This window comes from Coregonus clupeaformis, unplaced genomic scaffold, assembly GCF_020615455.1.
Source record: "Coregonus clupeaformis isolate EN_2021a unplaced genomic scaffold, ASM2061545v1 scaf0117, whole genome shotgun sequence".
Lineage (NCBI taxonomy): Eukaryota > Metazoa > Chordata > Actinopteri > Salmoniformes > Salmonidae > Coregonus > Coregonus clupeaformis.
This window is the reverse complement of record NW_025533572.1, coordinates 162,501-177,301: the sequence shown is the minus strand read 5'-3', so window position 1 is coordinate 177,301 and position 14,801 is coordinate 162,501. Positions and strand designations below refer to the sequence as shown.

Here is a 14,801-nt window from a genome sequence, read left to right as displayed (position 1 = left end):
AGTTGAGCTGAGGGACAGGGTAAGTTGAGCTGAGGGACAGGGTAAGTTGAGCTGAGGGACAGGGTAAGTTGAGCTGAGGGACAGGGTAAGTTGAGCTGAGGGACAGGGTAAGTTGAGCTGAGGGACAGGGTAAGTTGAGCTGAGGGACAGGGTAAGTTGAGCTGAGGGACAGGGTAAGTTAAGCTGAGGGACAGGGTAGGTTGAGCTGAGGGACAGGGTAAGTTGAGCTGAGGGACAGGGTAAGTTGAGCTGAGGGACAGGGTAAGTTGAGCTGAGGGACAGGGTAAGTTGAGCTGAGGGACAGGGTAAGTTGAGCTGAGGGACAGGGTAAGTTGAGCTGAGGGACAGGGTAAGTTGAGCTGAGGGACAGGGTAAGTTGAGCTGAGGGACAGGGTAAGTTGAGCTGAGGGACAGGGTAAGTTGAGCTGAGGGACAGGGTAAGTTGAGCTGAGGGACAGGGTAAGTTGAGCTGAGGGACAGGGTAAGTTGAGCTGAGGGACAGGGTAAGTTGAGCTGAGGGACAGGGTAAGTTGAGCTGAGGGACAGGGTAAGTTGAGCTGAGGGACAGGGTAAGTTGAGCTGAGGGACAGGGTAAGTTGAGCTGAGGGACAGGGTAAGTTGAGCTGAGGGACAGGGTAAGTTGAGCTGAGGGACAGGGTAAGTTGAGCTGAGGGACAGGGTAAGTTGAGCTGAGGGACAGGGTAAGTTGAGCTGAGGGACAGGGTAAGTTGAGCTGAGGGACAGGGTAAGTTGAGCTGAGGGACAGGGTAAGTTGAGCTGAGGGACAGGGTAAGTTGAGCTGAGGGACAGGGTAAGTTGAGCTGAGGGACAGGGTAGTTGAGCTGAGGGACAGGGTAAGTTGAGCTGAGGGACAGGGTAAGTTGAGCTGAGGGACAGGGTAAGTTGAGCTGAGGGACAGGGTAAGTTGAGCTGAGGGACAGGGTAAGTTGAGCTGAGGGACAGGGTAAGTTGAGCTGAGGGACAGGGTAAGTTGAGCTGAGGGACAGGGTAAGTTGAGCTGAGGGACAGGGTAAGTTGAGCTGAGGGACAGGGTAAGTTGAGCTGAGGGACAGGGTAAGTTGAGCTGAGGGACAGGGTAAGTTGAGCTGAGGGACAGGGTAAGTTGAGCTGAGGGACAGGGTAAGTTGAGCTGAGGGACAGGGTAAGTTGAGCTGAGGGACAGGGTAAGTTGAGCTGAGGGACAGGGTAAGTTGAGCTGAGGGACAGGGTAAGTTGAGCTGAGGGACAGGGTAAGTTGAGCTGAGGGACAGGGTAGTTGAGCTGAGGGACAGGGTAAGTTGAGCTGAGGGACAGGGTAAGTTGAGCTGAGGGACAGGGTAAGTTGAGCTGAGGGACAGGGTAAGTTGAGCTGAGGGACAGGGTAAGTTGAGCTGTGGGACAGGGTAAGTTGAGCTGAGGGACAGGGTAAGTTGAGCTGAGGGACAGGGTAAGTTGAGCTGAGGGACAGGGTAAGTTGAGCTGAGGGACAGGGTAAGTTGAGCTGAGGGACAGGGTAAGTTGAGCTGAGGGACAGGGTAAGTTGAGCTGAGGGACAGGGTAAGTTGAGCTGAGGGACAGGGTGTTGAGCTGAGGGACAGGGTAAGTTGAGCTGAGGGACAGGGTAAGTTGAGCTGAGGGACAGGGTAAGTTGAGCTGAGGGACAGGGTAAGTTGAGCTGAGGGACAGGGTAAGTTGAGCTGAGGGACAGGGTAAGTTGAGCTGAGGGACAGGGTAAGTTGAGCTGAGGGACAGGGTAAGTTGAGCTGAGGGACAGGGTAAGTTGAGCTGAGGGACAGGGTAAGTTGAGCTGAGGGACAGGGTAAGTTGAGCTGAGGGACAGGGTAAGTTGAGCTGAGGGACAGGGTAAGTTGAGCTGAGGGACAGGGTAAGTTGAGCTGAGGGACAGGGTAAGTTGAGCTGAGGGACAGGGTAAGTTGAGCTGAGGGACAGGGTAAGTTGAGCTGAGGGACAGGGTAAGTTGAGCTGAGGGACAGGGTAAGTTGAGCTGAGGGACAGGGTAAGTTGAGCTGAGGGACAGGGTAAGTTGAGCTGAGGGACAGGGTAAGTTGAGCTGAGGGACAGGGTAAGTTGAGCTGAGGGACAGGGTAAGTTGAGCTGAGGGACAGGGTAAGTTGAGCTGAGGGACAGGGTAAGTTGAGCTGAGGGACAGGGTAAGTTGAGCTGAGGGACAGGGTAAGTTGAGCTGAGGGACAGGGTAAGTTGAGCTGAGGGACAGGGTAAGTTGAGCTGAGGGACAGGGTAAGTTGAGCTGAGGGACAGGGTAAGTTGAGCTGAGGGACAGGGTAAGTTGAGCTGAGGGACAGGGTAAGTTGAGCTGAGGGACAGGGTGAGTTGAGCTGAGGGACAGGGTAAGTTGAGCTGTGGGACAGGGTAAGTTGAGCTGAGGGACAGGGTAAGTTGAGCTGAGGGACAGGGTAAGTTGAGCTGAGGGACAGGGTAAGTTGAGCTGAGGGACAGGGTAAGTTGAGCTGAGGGACAGGGTAAGTTGAGCTGAGGGACAGGGTAAGTTGAGCTGAGGGACAGGGTAAGTTGAGCTGAGGGACAGGGTAAAGTTGAGCTGAGGGACAGGGTAAGTTGAGCTGAGGGACAGGGTAAGTTGAGCTGAGGGACAGGGTAGTTGAGCTGAGGGACAGGGTAAGTTGAGCTGAGGGACAGGGTAGTTGAGCTGAGGGACAGGGTAAGTTGAGCTGAGGGACAGGGTAAGTTAAGCTGAGGGACAGGGTAAGTTGAGCTGAGGGACAGGGTAAGTTGAGCTGAGGGACAGGGTAAGTTAAGCTGAGGGACAGGGTAAGTTGAGCTGAGGGACAGGGTAAGTTGAGCTGAGGGACAGGGTAAGTTGAGCTGAGGGACAGGGTAAGTTGAGCTGTGGGACAGGGTAAGTTGAGCTGAGGGACAGGGTAAGTTGAGCTGAGGGACAGGGTAAGTTGAGCTGAGGGACAGGGTAAGTTGAGCTGAGGGACAGGGTAAGTTGAGCTGAGGGACAGGATAAGTTGAGCTGAGGGACAGGATAAGTTGAGCTGAGGGACAGGGTAAGTTGAGCTGAGGGACAGGGTAAGTTGAGCTGAGGGACAGGGTAAGTTGAGCTGAGGGACAGGGTAAGTTGAGCTGAGGGACAGGGTAAGTTGAGCTGAGGGACAGGGTAAGTTGAGCTGTGGGACAGGGTAAGTTGAGCTGAGGGACAGGGTAAGTTGAGCTGAGGGACAGGGTAAGTTGAGCTGAGGGACAGGATAAGTTGAGCTGAGGGACAGGGTAAGTTGAGCTGAGGGACAGGGTAAGTTGAGCTGAGGGACAGGATAAGTTGAGCTGAGGGACAGGGTAAGTTGAGCTGAGGGACAGGGTAAGTTGAGCTGAGGGACAGGGTAAGTTGAGCTGAGGGACAGGGTAAGTTGAGCTGAGGGACAGGGTAAGTTGAGCCGCCTACAAAATTCTGTACTGAATGAAATATTACCACTACCTTTTAAAACCATGTCTATCTTTATTTCCCAAACACAATCACAATCACTTTTTGTCTTTTCATCATTTTTAACACAGGCTTAACACCTAACAAACACTTTTAACATAGTCCCTGGTGTTACCTCATAGCAACGCCTTGCATTACACCTGGTAAGAAAACACTTCAATTTGCTCAACTTGCCATTGGCTCAACCATTGGCTCAACTTACCCCAAGGGAAACATTTGGACTATATTAGCCCACACAGCTAAAAGGATGCACTTTCGTGCTAGGTTTACAACATCATATTGACGCTTATAGAGACCCCAACTGATGTATAGAACAAGCATCATGAAATCTCCAACATAATAAAGTCATTTGACTTTGGTGAAAATCTTTTTTTTTGGACCTAACATGCTTACCACTTTTTCCATGTGGTTTCTTCCTTCACAGACTCCATGAAGTCTCCTAATATTTGGTCAAATTATTATTTTTGTGTTTTGCTTCCTAGAAACAAGGTTGGCTCAACTTACCCCACGCTCCTCTAAGCGCGATTTCCTACAAATGTCATGTTTTATACAAAACTGCTCAAACTTTTGCATTTCATGCCTCAGCATTTCGCTACACCCGCAATAACATCTGCTAAACATGTTCTTCTTAGCTGCCGAGTTACATGCAGCTATTTCCTCTCTCCACGATATAGCAGCATAACTATGGCGTCACTATGGCACTCTTTTTACCGGTCCAGATACAAGCTCGGCTGCATATGCGAAATGTTACATGAAGTGTTCCAAAAACACATTTTCACATGATTTCACATGTGAAATTTCACATTACACATGTGAAATCATGTGGTTCAACATGTGATAACATGAAAACTACACTGTTAGCCATTGCTGTTCATTTTGTGGTTAATTTTAGTCATTATACGGTACATTTCTAATAATAGGATACTGTATTAGTGTTTCGCTATATATCTAATGTTGAACTCTGAAGTTTACATACACTTAGGTTGGAGTCATTAAAACTTGTTTTTCAACCACTCCACAAATTTCTTGTTAACCAGCTATAGTTTTGGGCAAGTCGGTTAGGACATCTACTTTGTGCATGACACAAAATTTTTCCAACAATTGTTTACAGACAGATTCTTTCACTTATAATTCACTGTATCACAATTCCAGTGGGTCAGAAGTTTACATACACTAAGTTGACTGTGCCTTTAAACAGCTTGGAAAATTCCAGAAAATGTTGTCATGGCTTTAGAAGCTTCTGATAGGCTAATTGACATCATTTGAGTCAATTGGAAGAGTACCTGTGGATGTATTTCAAGGCCTACCTTCAAATTCAGTGCCTCTTTGCTTGACATCATGGGAAAATCAAAAGAAATCAGCCAAGACTTCAGGAAAAAAATTGTAGACCTCCACAAGTCTGGTTCATCCTTGGGAGCAATTTCCAAACGCCTGAAGGTACCACGTTCATCTGTACAAACAATAGTACGCAAGTATAAACACCATGGGACCACGCAGCCATCATACCGCTCAGGAAGGAGACGCGTTCTGTCTCCTAGAAATGAACATACTTTGGTGCGAAAAGTGCAAAACAATCCCAGAACAACAGCAAAGGACCTTGTGAAGATGCTGGAGGAAAAGGGTACAAAAGTATCTATATCCACAGTAAAACGAGTCCTATATCGACATAACCTGAAAGGCCGCTCAGCAAGGAAGAAGCCACTGCTCCAAAACCGCCATAAAACCGCCAGACTACGGTTTGCAACTGGTACAATCATTACTGCACTTTGAAATGTAGGTGGGGGCAATGTGCTGGTGGAGTATTTGTGCCAACCGTCAGTGGAAATGTTGTACCAGTTTAAGTGGTTTTTATTGTTATGTGGATGAAGGTTGAGCACCCATTTTGACATTGTCAGTTCTGCAATCTTTGTCAGAACATGTGACAATCAAGAGCTGCACTGTTAAGAGGTTACAGTGCATCTTCCATTAGCTTAATGGCAGCTGGTTCACAGGAAGTTGGTTTAATTTTCAATAATTTACTGTCAACTAGTTACAAATGGGTTATTGTAAAATGTTGCAACTAATCCATCACAAGTACTGACATGATGGACTGGTAGGAAAGGGAGTATTACAAATACATGGTGACTAGATATAAATGAAAGACTTTATGGTTCTTTGGTATCACATGTCTATACAGTGGGGAATATATACATGTATATATGTCAGCCTTCCACAAGGCTGCAGAACTGACCTTGTACATAGTTAATGTTTATGAACAGACCAGATTAACTGGGATGACATTCCCTCTTATGGGACACCAAAAAGAGCTAGCTGAAAGCCACACCTCCAATAAGCCACACCTCCAATAAGCCACACCTCCAATAAGCCACACCTGCAATCTTCTGATATGCTGCTGCTTTTACAGTATGCTGCCAATCAGCAAGTGACGTGCATGTCAACAGAAGAATCATTGAAGGCACAGTAGGTTACTGGTAGTGACGGGGAAACAGAGGTTACTGGTAGTGACGGGGAAACAGAGGTTACTGGTAGTGACGGGGAAACAGAGGTTACTGGTAGTGACGGGGAAACAGAGGTTACTGGTAGTGACGGGGAAACAGAGGTTACTGGTAGTGACGGGGAAACAGAGGTTACTGGTAGTGACGGGGAAACAGAGGTTACTGGTAGTGACGGGGAAACAGAGGTTACTGGTAGTGACGGGGAAACAGAGGTTACTGGTAGTGACCTGTAGGTAACTTACTGACAAGTAGTTTCCAGTTAACAAATTACAAATTCACAGCAACAAGTTGCCATTCAGTTTCTGTAAAATGCACAACAATCTCTTCACAGTGCAGCTCATTACTGACACATTATCTTACAAAGTTCGCAGAACAGACCGCGTCGAAAGAGGTTGTCTATTTTTCCATTGGCATAACCATCAAACACCCAGTACATCAGTGATGATCGTACCTTATATTCAAAACATTGGACAAATGTCCCATTATACCTACAAGGCACCGAACTGTACCACGTGAGTTAATATGTGTAACTGTGAATTGTACCCTTTGACCTTTTTGAACTGTACCCTAACCATACCCTTACTGTTAGAGTGTGTAAGTCTGAACCTGGTGGCACTGCAGGAACATTGATGCACACAACCAAGAGGTTGCAAGTTCAAATCTCAGAAGAACGCATGTATACTCTGCATCAAGTGTCTTTGAGCACTGCTAGTTTGAAGTTGTTGGTGATAATTGGACAATTGTTTACTTGATTCTGGGCAGCTTTTATCGAAATGCATTCTTGCCAATAGGTCTGTGGCCATATCTGTTTCACGTTCACAGACCTGGGGATTTAGCTGTACTGTAGCAGGACATTTCAGGTTGCTGGTGCCCAAGAGGTTCTGAGTTCAAATCCCATTCAAAGTCCCAAGGTTGGTCATAGTACAAAGTTATGATTAAGATTTCTTTTTTTTATATACAGTGAGGGAAAAAAGTATTTGATCCCCTGCTGATTTTGTACATTTGCCCACTGACAAAGAAATGATCAGTCTATAATTTTAATGGTAGGTTTATTTGAATAGTGAGAGACAGAATAACAACAACAAAAATCCAGAAAAACACATGTCAAAAATGTTATAAATTGATTTGCATTTTAATGAGGGAAATAAGTATTTGACCCCTCTGCAAAACATGACTAAGTACTTGGTGGCAAAACCCTTGTTGGCAATCACAGAGGTCAGACGTTTCTTGTAGTTGGCCACCAGGTTTGCACACATCTCAGGAGGGATTTTGTCCCACTCCTCTTTGCAGATCTTCTCCAAGTCATTAAGGTTTCGAGGCTGACGTTTGGCAACTCGAACCTTCAGCTCCCTCCACAGATTTTCTATGGGATTAAGGTCTGGAGACTGGCTAGGCCACTCCAGGACCTTAATGTGCTTCTTCTTGAGCCACTCCTTTGTTGCCTTGGCCGTGTGTTTTGGGTCATTGTCATGCTGGAATAACCATCCACGACCCATTTTCAATGCCCTGGCTGAGGGAAGTAGGTTCTCACCCAAGATCTGACGGTACATGGCCCCGTCCATCGTCCCTTTGATGCGGTGAAGTTGTCCTGTCCCCTTAGCAGAAAAACACCCCCAAAGCATAATGTTTCCACCTCCATGTTTGACAGTGGGGGTGGTGTTCTTGGGGTCATAGGCAGCATTCCTCCTCCTCCAAACACGGCGAGTTGAGTTGATGCCAAAGAGCTCCATTTTGGTCTCATCCTACCGATGATATCGTTTACCAAGATTATACATTTTTTAAACATTTTTTGTTATTTTGTATGTTTTTTAAATAATAATAATATGCCATTTAGCAGACGCTTTTATCCAAAGCGACTTACATTCATGTGTGCATACATTTTTGTGTATAGGTGGTCCCGGGGATCGAACCCACTACCCTAGCGTTACAAGCGCCGTGCTCTACCAGCTGAGCTACAGAGGACCACAAATCAATTTTTGATTCATTTATCAATGAGTATATTTGAGTTTAACCCCAATATTTTTTGCATTATTTGTTCTGTCATTTCTGGAGGATTAAATTGAAATTGCAACCAACTTTCTATGGCTTGTTTTAGAAAAAGTGATATTTGGGAGATTATTTCCTTTTCAAATAACTGAAAGTGAGAGGTTGTGATCTGAATAAAGGGAAAAAGGCCTTTCTTGTGATAAAGATTGTTGTTCTTGTTGTTGTGAAGGTGGAGTTCTGTGATTCGTCGAGTGGTTTCCTGGTGACGTCTGGGTCAGTGGTGCTGGAGCTGAAGGAGGGGGAGGAGGTGTCTCTACAGCCCACTGAAAACAACGCTGTCATCACTAAAGACGATCGAGCTGACAACACCTTCACCGGCCTTCTGCTCTTCCCAACTCATTGAACCACATGAAACCACACAGAACCACATTGAATCTGCTCAAAACAGATTTAACCAGATCTAATCTCGGTTACCCAGAAGTAACATTTTCGCCAAAGTTTGTCACTTCCTGTTTTACTTCAATTTTAACTTTGTAGGTGTGGTATCTAGCGGAAACCATTTATCATCCGCACACAGGTTTGAAATCTCAGCCCCAGTTTAAACACCGCTTTCGAACAATCCTGATTATTTCAAATAATGAATGATGAAAACCTCAAACCAGAAACTACTGCTGCTCCTAATCACATAATTCTACGTGAGCCTGGACAGATTGTCGCCATTTACACGCATAATCTGTCCACAAGAGATTAAACCAGATCACACCTGCTGAAACCAGCTTCCTGCTCTTCCACACCACATAAAATACATATCATAGCCACATCATTCTGTTCTAGAAGCATCTGCAGAACAACCAACCATCTCTTTATCTGTTTCTGCCTCCCTGTCTATACTGCTGCTGCTAGCTGAGACAGCTCATCTATCAATCAATCAATCAATTTCCCCAGGTCGTTGTTGTAAATGAGAATGTATTCTCAGTCAACTCACCAGGTAAAATAAGGAATAAATATCAAATAATCAATCATGTATTGTATCTGCTGAGCTGCTTACCAAAACTAAAATATACCATTTTGGAAATGAGTTTTCAATCAATAAAGTGATTTGTTAACAGTTTTTTTTTATCAACAGCATACATTGTTTGTGGAAGACGTTGAGGCTGTCTACACTGTAAACTTACATGTGACTTCTGCTATCAGAATACGAGGATCGCTTTGAAAAGACGGGTCTAGACGCACAGAGGGGTCATTATGGTCAGATTGTGTTCAGATCTGTCTGACCACCACAGATGGCCGGGGGGGGGATGGTCTCATAGTAACAGAAAGAATGGTTTCCATGTGTTTGATACCATTCCATTCAGTCCGTTCCAGCCATTATTATGAGCCGTCCTCCCCTCAGCAGCCTTCTGTGCTGGCCACATCAGGTGGTGGTCAGGGATGCATTGTGTGCGGATTTCTCCTCAGTCTGGATGCAGTCAGGCTACCGAAAGCACATACAGTGGGCGACGCCATCAGCACTCCTCCCACAAGTCTTCAGAAAACGTGTGTTTTGGGAGCGAGAGGCACCTTTTCATTATAACGTTGTAGGAAATGCGTTCCTAGCGTGTGAGGAACGTGTTTGCTGCTTTCATAAATGCTAGCTAGCTAGCTAGCTAGCTTATTTAGAAAACTATTTTTTGTTTGGCTAGAGTTATGCTAACCCGTTTGTAATCCCTTTAGCGTTGCTAGCTACACTACATGACCAAAAGTATGTGGACATCTGCTAGTCGAACATCTCATTCCAAAATCATGGGCATTAATATGGAGTTGGTCCCCCTTTGCTGCTATAACAGCCTCCACTCTTCTGGGAAGGCTTTCCACTAGATGTTGGAACATTGCTGCGGGGACTTGCTTCCATTCAGCCACAAGAGCATTAGTGAGGTCGGGCGCTGATGTTGGGCGATTAGGCCTGGCTCGCAGTCGGCGTTCCAATTCATCCCAAAGGTGTTCGATGGGGTTGAGGTCAGGGCTCTGTGCAGGCCAGTCAAGTTCTTCCCCACCGATCTCGACAAACCATTTCTGTATGGACCTCGCTTTGTGCACGGGGGCATAGTCATGCTGAAACAGGAAACTGTTGCCACAAAGTTGGAAGCACAGAATCGTCTAGAATTTCATTGTATGCTGTAGCGTTAAGATTCTCCTGGCATCCGCCAAACCCAGATTTGTCCGTTGGACTGCCAGATGGTGAAGCGTGATTCATCACTCCAGAGAACATGTTTCCACTGCTCCAGAGTCCAATGGCGGTGAGCTTTACACCACTCCAGCCGACGCTTGGCATTGCGCATGGTGATCTTAGGCTTGTGTGCGGCTGCTCGGCCATGGAAACCCATTTCATGAAGCTCCCGACGAACAGTTCTTGTGCTGACATTGCTTCCAGAGGCAGTTTGGAACTCGGTAGTGAGTGTTGAATCCACTAATATGAAGGGGTGTCCACATACTGCTGTATATATAGTGTATCTCTATTAGAATCCACTAATATGAAGGGGTGTCCCCATACTGCTGTATATATAGTGCATCTCTATTAGAATCCACTAATATGAAGGGGTGTCCACATACTGCTGTATATATAGTGTATCTCTATTAGAATCCACTAATATGAAGGGGTGTCCACATACTGCTGTATATATAGTGTATCTCTATTAGAATCCACTAATATGAAGGGGTGTCCACATACTGCTGGATATATAGTGTATCTCTATTAGAATCCACTAATATGAAGGGGTGTCCTCATACTGCTGTATATATAGTGTATCTCTATTAGAATCCACTAATATGAAGGGGTGTCCACATACTGCTGTATATATAGTGTATCTCTATTAGAATCCACTAATATGAAGGGGTGTCCACATACTGCTGTATATATAGTGTATCTCTATTAGAATCCACTAATATGAAGGGGTGTCCACATACTGCTGTATATATAGTGTATCTCTATTAGAATCCACTAATATGAAGGGGTGTCCTCATACTGCTGTATATATAGTGTATCTCTATAAGAATCCACTAATATGAAGGGGTGTCCTCATACTGCTGTATATATAGTGTATCTCTATTAGAATCCACTAATATGAAGGGGTGTCCACATACTGCTGTATATATAGTGCACCTCTATTAGAATCCACTAATATGAAGGGGTGTCCACATACTGCTGTATATATAGTGTATCTCTATAAGAATCCACTAATATGAAGGGGTGTCCTCATACTGCTGTATATATAGTGTACCTCTATTAGAATCCACTAATATGAAGGGGGTGTCCACATACTGCTGTATATATAGTGTATCTCTATAAGAATCCACTAATATGAAGGGGTGTCCTCATACTGCTGTATATATAGTGTACCTCTATTAGAATCCACTAATATGAAGGGGTGTCCACATACTGCTGTATATATAGTGTATCTCTATAAGAATCCACTAATATGAAGGGGTGTCCTCATACTGCTGTATATATAGTGTATCTCTATTAGAATCCACTAATATGAAGGGGTGTCCTCATACTGCTGTATATATAGTGCATCTCTATTAGAATCCACTAATATGAAGGGGTGTCCACATACTGCTGTATATATAGTGTATCTCTATAAGAATCCACTAATATGAAGGGGTGTCCACATACTGCTGTATATATAGTGTATCTCTATTAGAATCCACTAATATGAAGGGGTGTCCACATACTGCTGTATATATAGTGTATCTCTATAAGAATCCACTAATATGAAGGGGTGTCCACATACTGCTGTATATATAGTGTATCTCTATTAGAATCCACTAATATGAAGGGGTGTCCACATACTGCTGTATATATAGTGTATCTCTATTAGAATCCACTAATATGAAGGGGTGTCCACATACTGCTGTATATATAGTGTATCTCTATTAGAATCCACTAATATGAAGGGGTGTCCACATACTGCTGTATATACAGTGGGGAAAAAAAGTATTTAGTCAGCCACCAATTGTGCAAGTTCTCCCACTTAAAAAGATGAGAGAGGCCTGTCATTTTCATCATAGGTACACGTCAACTATGACAGACAAATTGAGAAAAAAAAATCCAGAAAATCACATTGTAGGATTTTTTATGAATTTATTTGCAAATTATGGTGGAAAATAAGTATTTGGTCACCTACAAACAAGCAAGATTTCTGGCTCTCACAGACCTGTAACTTCTTCTTTAAGAGGCTCCTCTGTCCTCCACTCGTTACCTGTATTAATGGCACCTGTTTGAACTTGTTATCAGTATAAAAGACACCTGTCCACAACCTCAAACAGTCACACTCCAAACTCCACTATGGTCAAGACCAAAGAGCTGTCAAAGGACACCAGAAACAAAATTGTAGACCTGCACCAGGCTGGGGAAGACTGAATCTGCAATAGGTAAGCAGCTTGGTTTGAAGAAATCAACTGTGGGAGCAATTATTAGGAAATGGAAGACATACAAGACCACTGATAATCTCCCTCGATCTGGGGCTCCACGCAAGATCTCACCCCGTGGGGTCAAAATGATCACAAGAACGGAGAGCAAAAATCCCAGAACCACACGGGGGACCTAGTGAATGACCTGCAGAGAGCTGGGACCAAAGTAACAAAGCCTACCATCAGTAACACACTACGCCGCCAGGGACTCAAATCCTGCATTGCCAGACGTGTCCCCCTGCTTAAGCCAGTACATGTCCAGGCCCGTCTGAAGTTTGCTAGAGTGCATTTGGATGATCCAGAAGAGGATGTCATATGGTCAGATGAAACCAAAATAGAACTTTTTGGTAAAAACTCAACTCATCGTGTTTGGAGGACAAAGAATGCTGAGTTGCATCCAAAGAACACCATACCTACTGTGAAGCATGGGGGTGGAAACTTCATGCTTTGGGGCTGTTTTTCTGCAAAGGGACCAGGACGACTGATCCGTGTAAAGGAAAGAATGAATGGGGCCATGTATCGTGAGATTTTGAGTGAAAACCTCCTTCCATCAGCAAGGGCATTGAAGATGAAACGTGGCTGGGCCTTTTAGCATGACAATGATCCCAAACACACCTCCCGGGCAACGAAGGAGTGGCTTCGTAAGAAGCATTTCAAGGTCCTGGAGTGGCCTAGCCAGTCACCAGATCTCAACCCCATAGAAAATCTTTGGAGGGAGTTGAAAGTCCGTGTTGCCCAGCGACAGCCCCAAAACATCACTGCTCTAGAGGAGATCTGCATGGAGGAATGGGCCAAAATACCAGCAACAGTGTGTGAAAACCTTGTGAAGACTTACAGAAAACATTTGACCTGTGTCATTGCCAACAAGGGGTATATAACAAAGTATTGAGAAACTTTTGTTATTGACCAAATACTTATTTTCCACCATAATTTGCAAATAAATTCATAAAAAATCCTACAATGTTATTTTCTGGATTTTTTTTTCTGATCTTGTCTGTCATAGTTGACATGTACCTATGATGAAAATTACAGGCCTCTCTCATCTTTTTAAGTGGGAGAACTTGCACAATTGGTGGCTGACTAAATACTTTTTTTCCCCACTGTATAGTGTAGCTTTCTGGTTAGCTGGTTAGTTAGCTACAGTAGTAAGCTGCTGTCATCAGGTTGTTGTTGCGTAATCATATTTAGCCTATTCCACCATTAATGCATACTGGCATTTTAATATATCGCTGGAAAAGGGGATTCAGCACGGTAAACACATTTAAATGTAGGTGTAGATGCATGATGTGTTCAGAATTTGCATGATCAGAATACTAAAGCTGTATGAACTGTCAAGTCTAGACAGGGTCTTAGATGAAAAGCTGTCATACTGAACACCAGACCACAAACAGAACCCAACAGAACCCTGTGGTGACAACTGACACACAAACAGAACCCAACAGAACCCTGTGGTGACAACTGACACACAAACAGAACCCAACAGAACCATCTGGTGACAACTGACACACATTGGTAATGCTACAGAGCATCAATACCGTGATGTATTGTGGCTAAATTCTGACCGATCTTCAAATAATATTGAGTAGTTAATAGGGCTGTCAATCAATTACAATATTTAAAGAGTTTAAAGGCATTAGTTAATCATGATTAATCACAATCTTTGAATTAGCTCAGATTTGGCCCTAAATAAAGAATTGATCTGTTTTGGTACCATGCTGTAGCAGCTGGTTGAGATGCCCAGGTACAGTTGAAGTCGGAGGTTTACATACACTTAGGTTGGAGTCATTAAAAACTTGTTTTTCAACCACTCCAAAAACTATAGTTTGGGCAAGTCGGTTAGGACATCTACTTTGTGCATGACACAAGTACTTTTTCCAACAATTGTTTACAGACAGATTCTTTCACTTATAATTCACTGTATCACAATTCCAGTGGGTCAGAAGTTTACATACACTAAGTTGACTGTGCCTTTAAACAGCTTGGAAAATTCCAGAAAATGATATCATGGCTTTGAAAGCTTCTGATAGGCTAATTGACATAATTTGAGTCAATTGGAGGAGTACCTGTGGATGTATTTCAAGGCCTACCTTCAAACTCAGTGCCTCTTTGCTTGACATCATGGGAAAATCAAAAGAAATCAGCCAAGACTTCAGGAAAAAAATTGTAGACCTCCACAAGTCTGGTTGAGCCTTAGGAGCAATTTCCAAACGCCTGAAGGTACCACGTTCATCTGTACAAACAATAGTACGCAAGTATAAACACCATGGGACCACGCAGCTCTCATACCGCTCAGGAAGGAGACGCGTTCTGTCTCCTAGAGATGAACGTACTTTGGTGCGAAAAGTGCAAATCAATCCCAGAACAACAGCAAAGGACCTTGTGAAGATGCT

General features: G+C 44.4%; 1 protein-coding gene across 1 annotated transcript in view; it reads left to right on the top strand.

Moving 5' to 3' along the window:
• The window catches only part of LOC121558446 (complement C1q subcomponent subunit B), a 28,582-nt gene extending 19,509 nt beyond the window's left edge, over window positions 1–9,073 (top strand). Inside the window, exon 5 of the mRNA XM_041871828.2 lies at window positions 8,192–9,073. Within this exon, the coding sequence (XP_041727762.1) occupies window positions 8,192–8,365 (174 nt within the window). The 3' untranslated portion in view covers window positions 8,366–9,073. The remainder of the gene's footprint in view (window positions 1–8,191) is intronic.
• The last annotated feature ends 5,728 nt before the right edge of the window (window positions 9,074–14,801 follow it).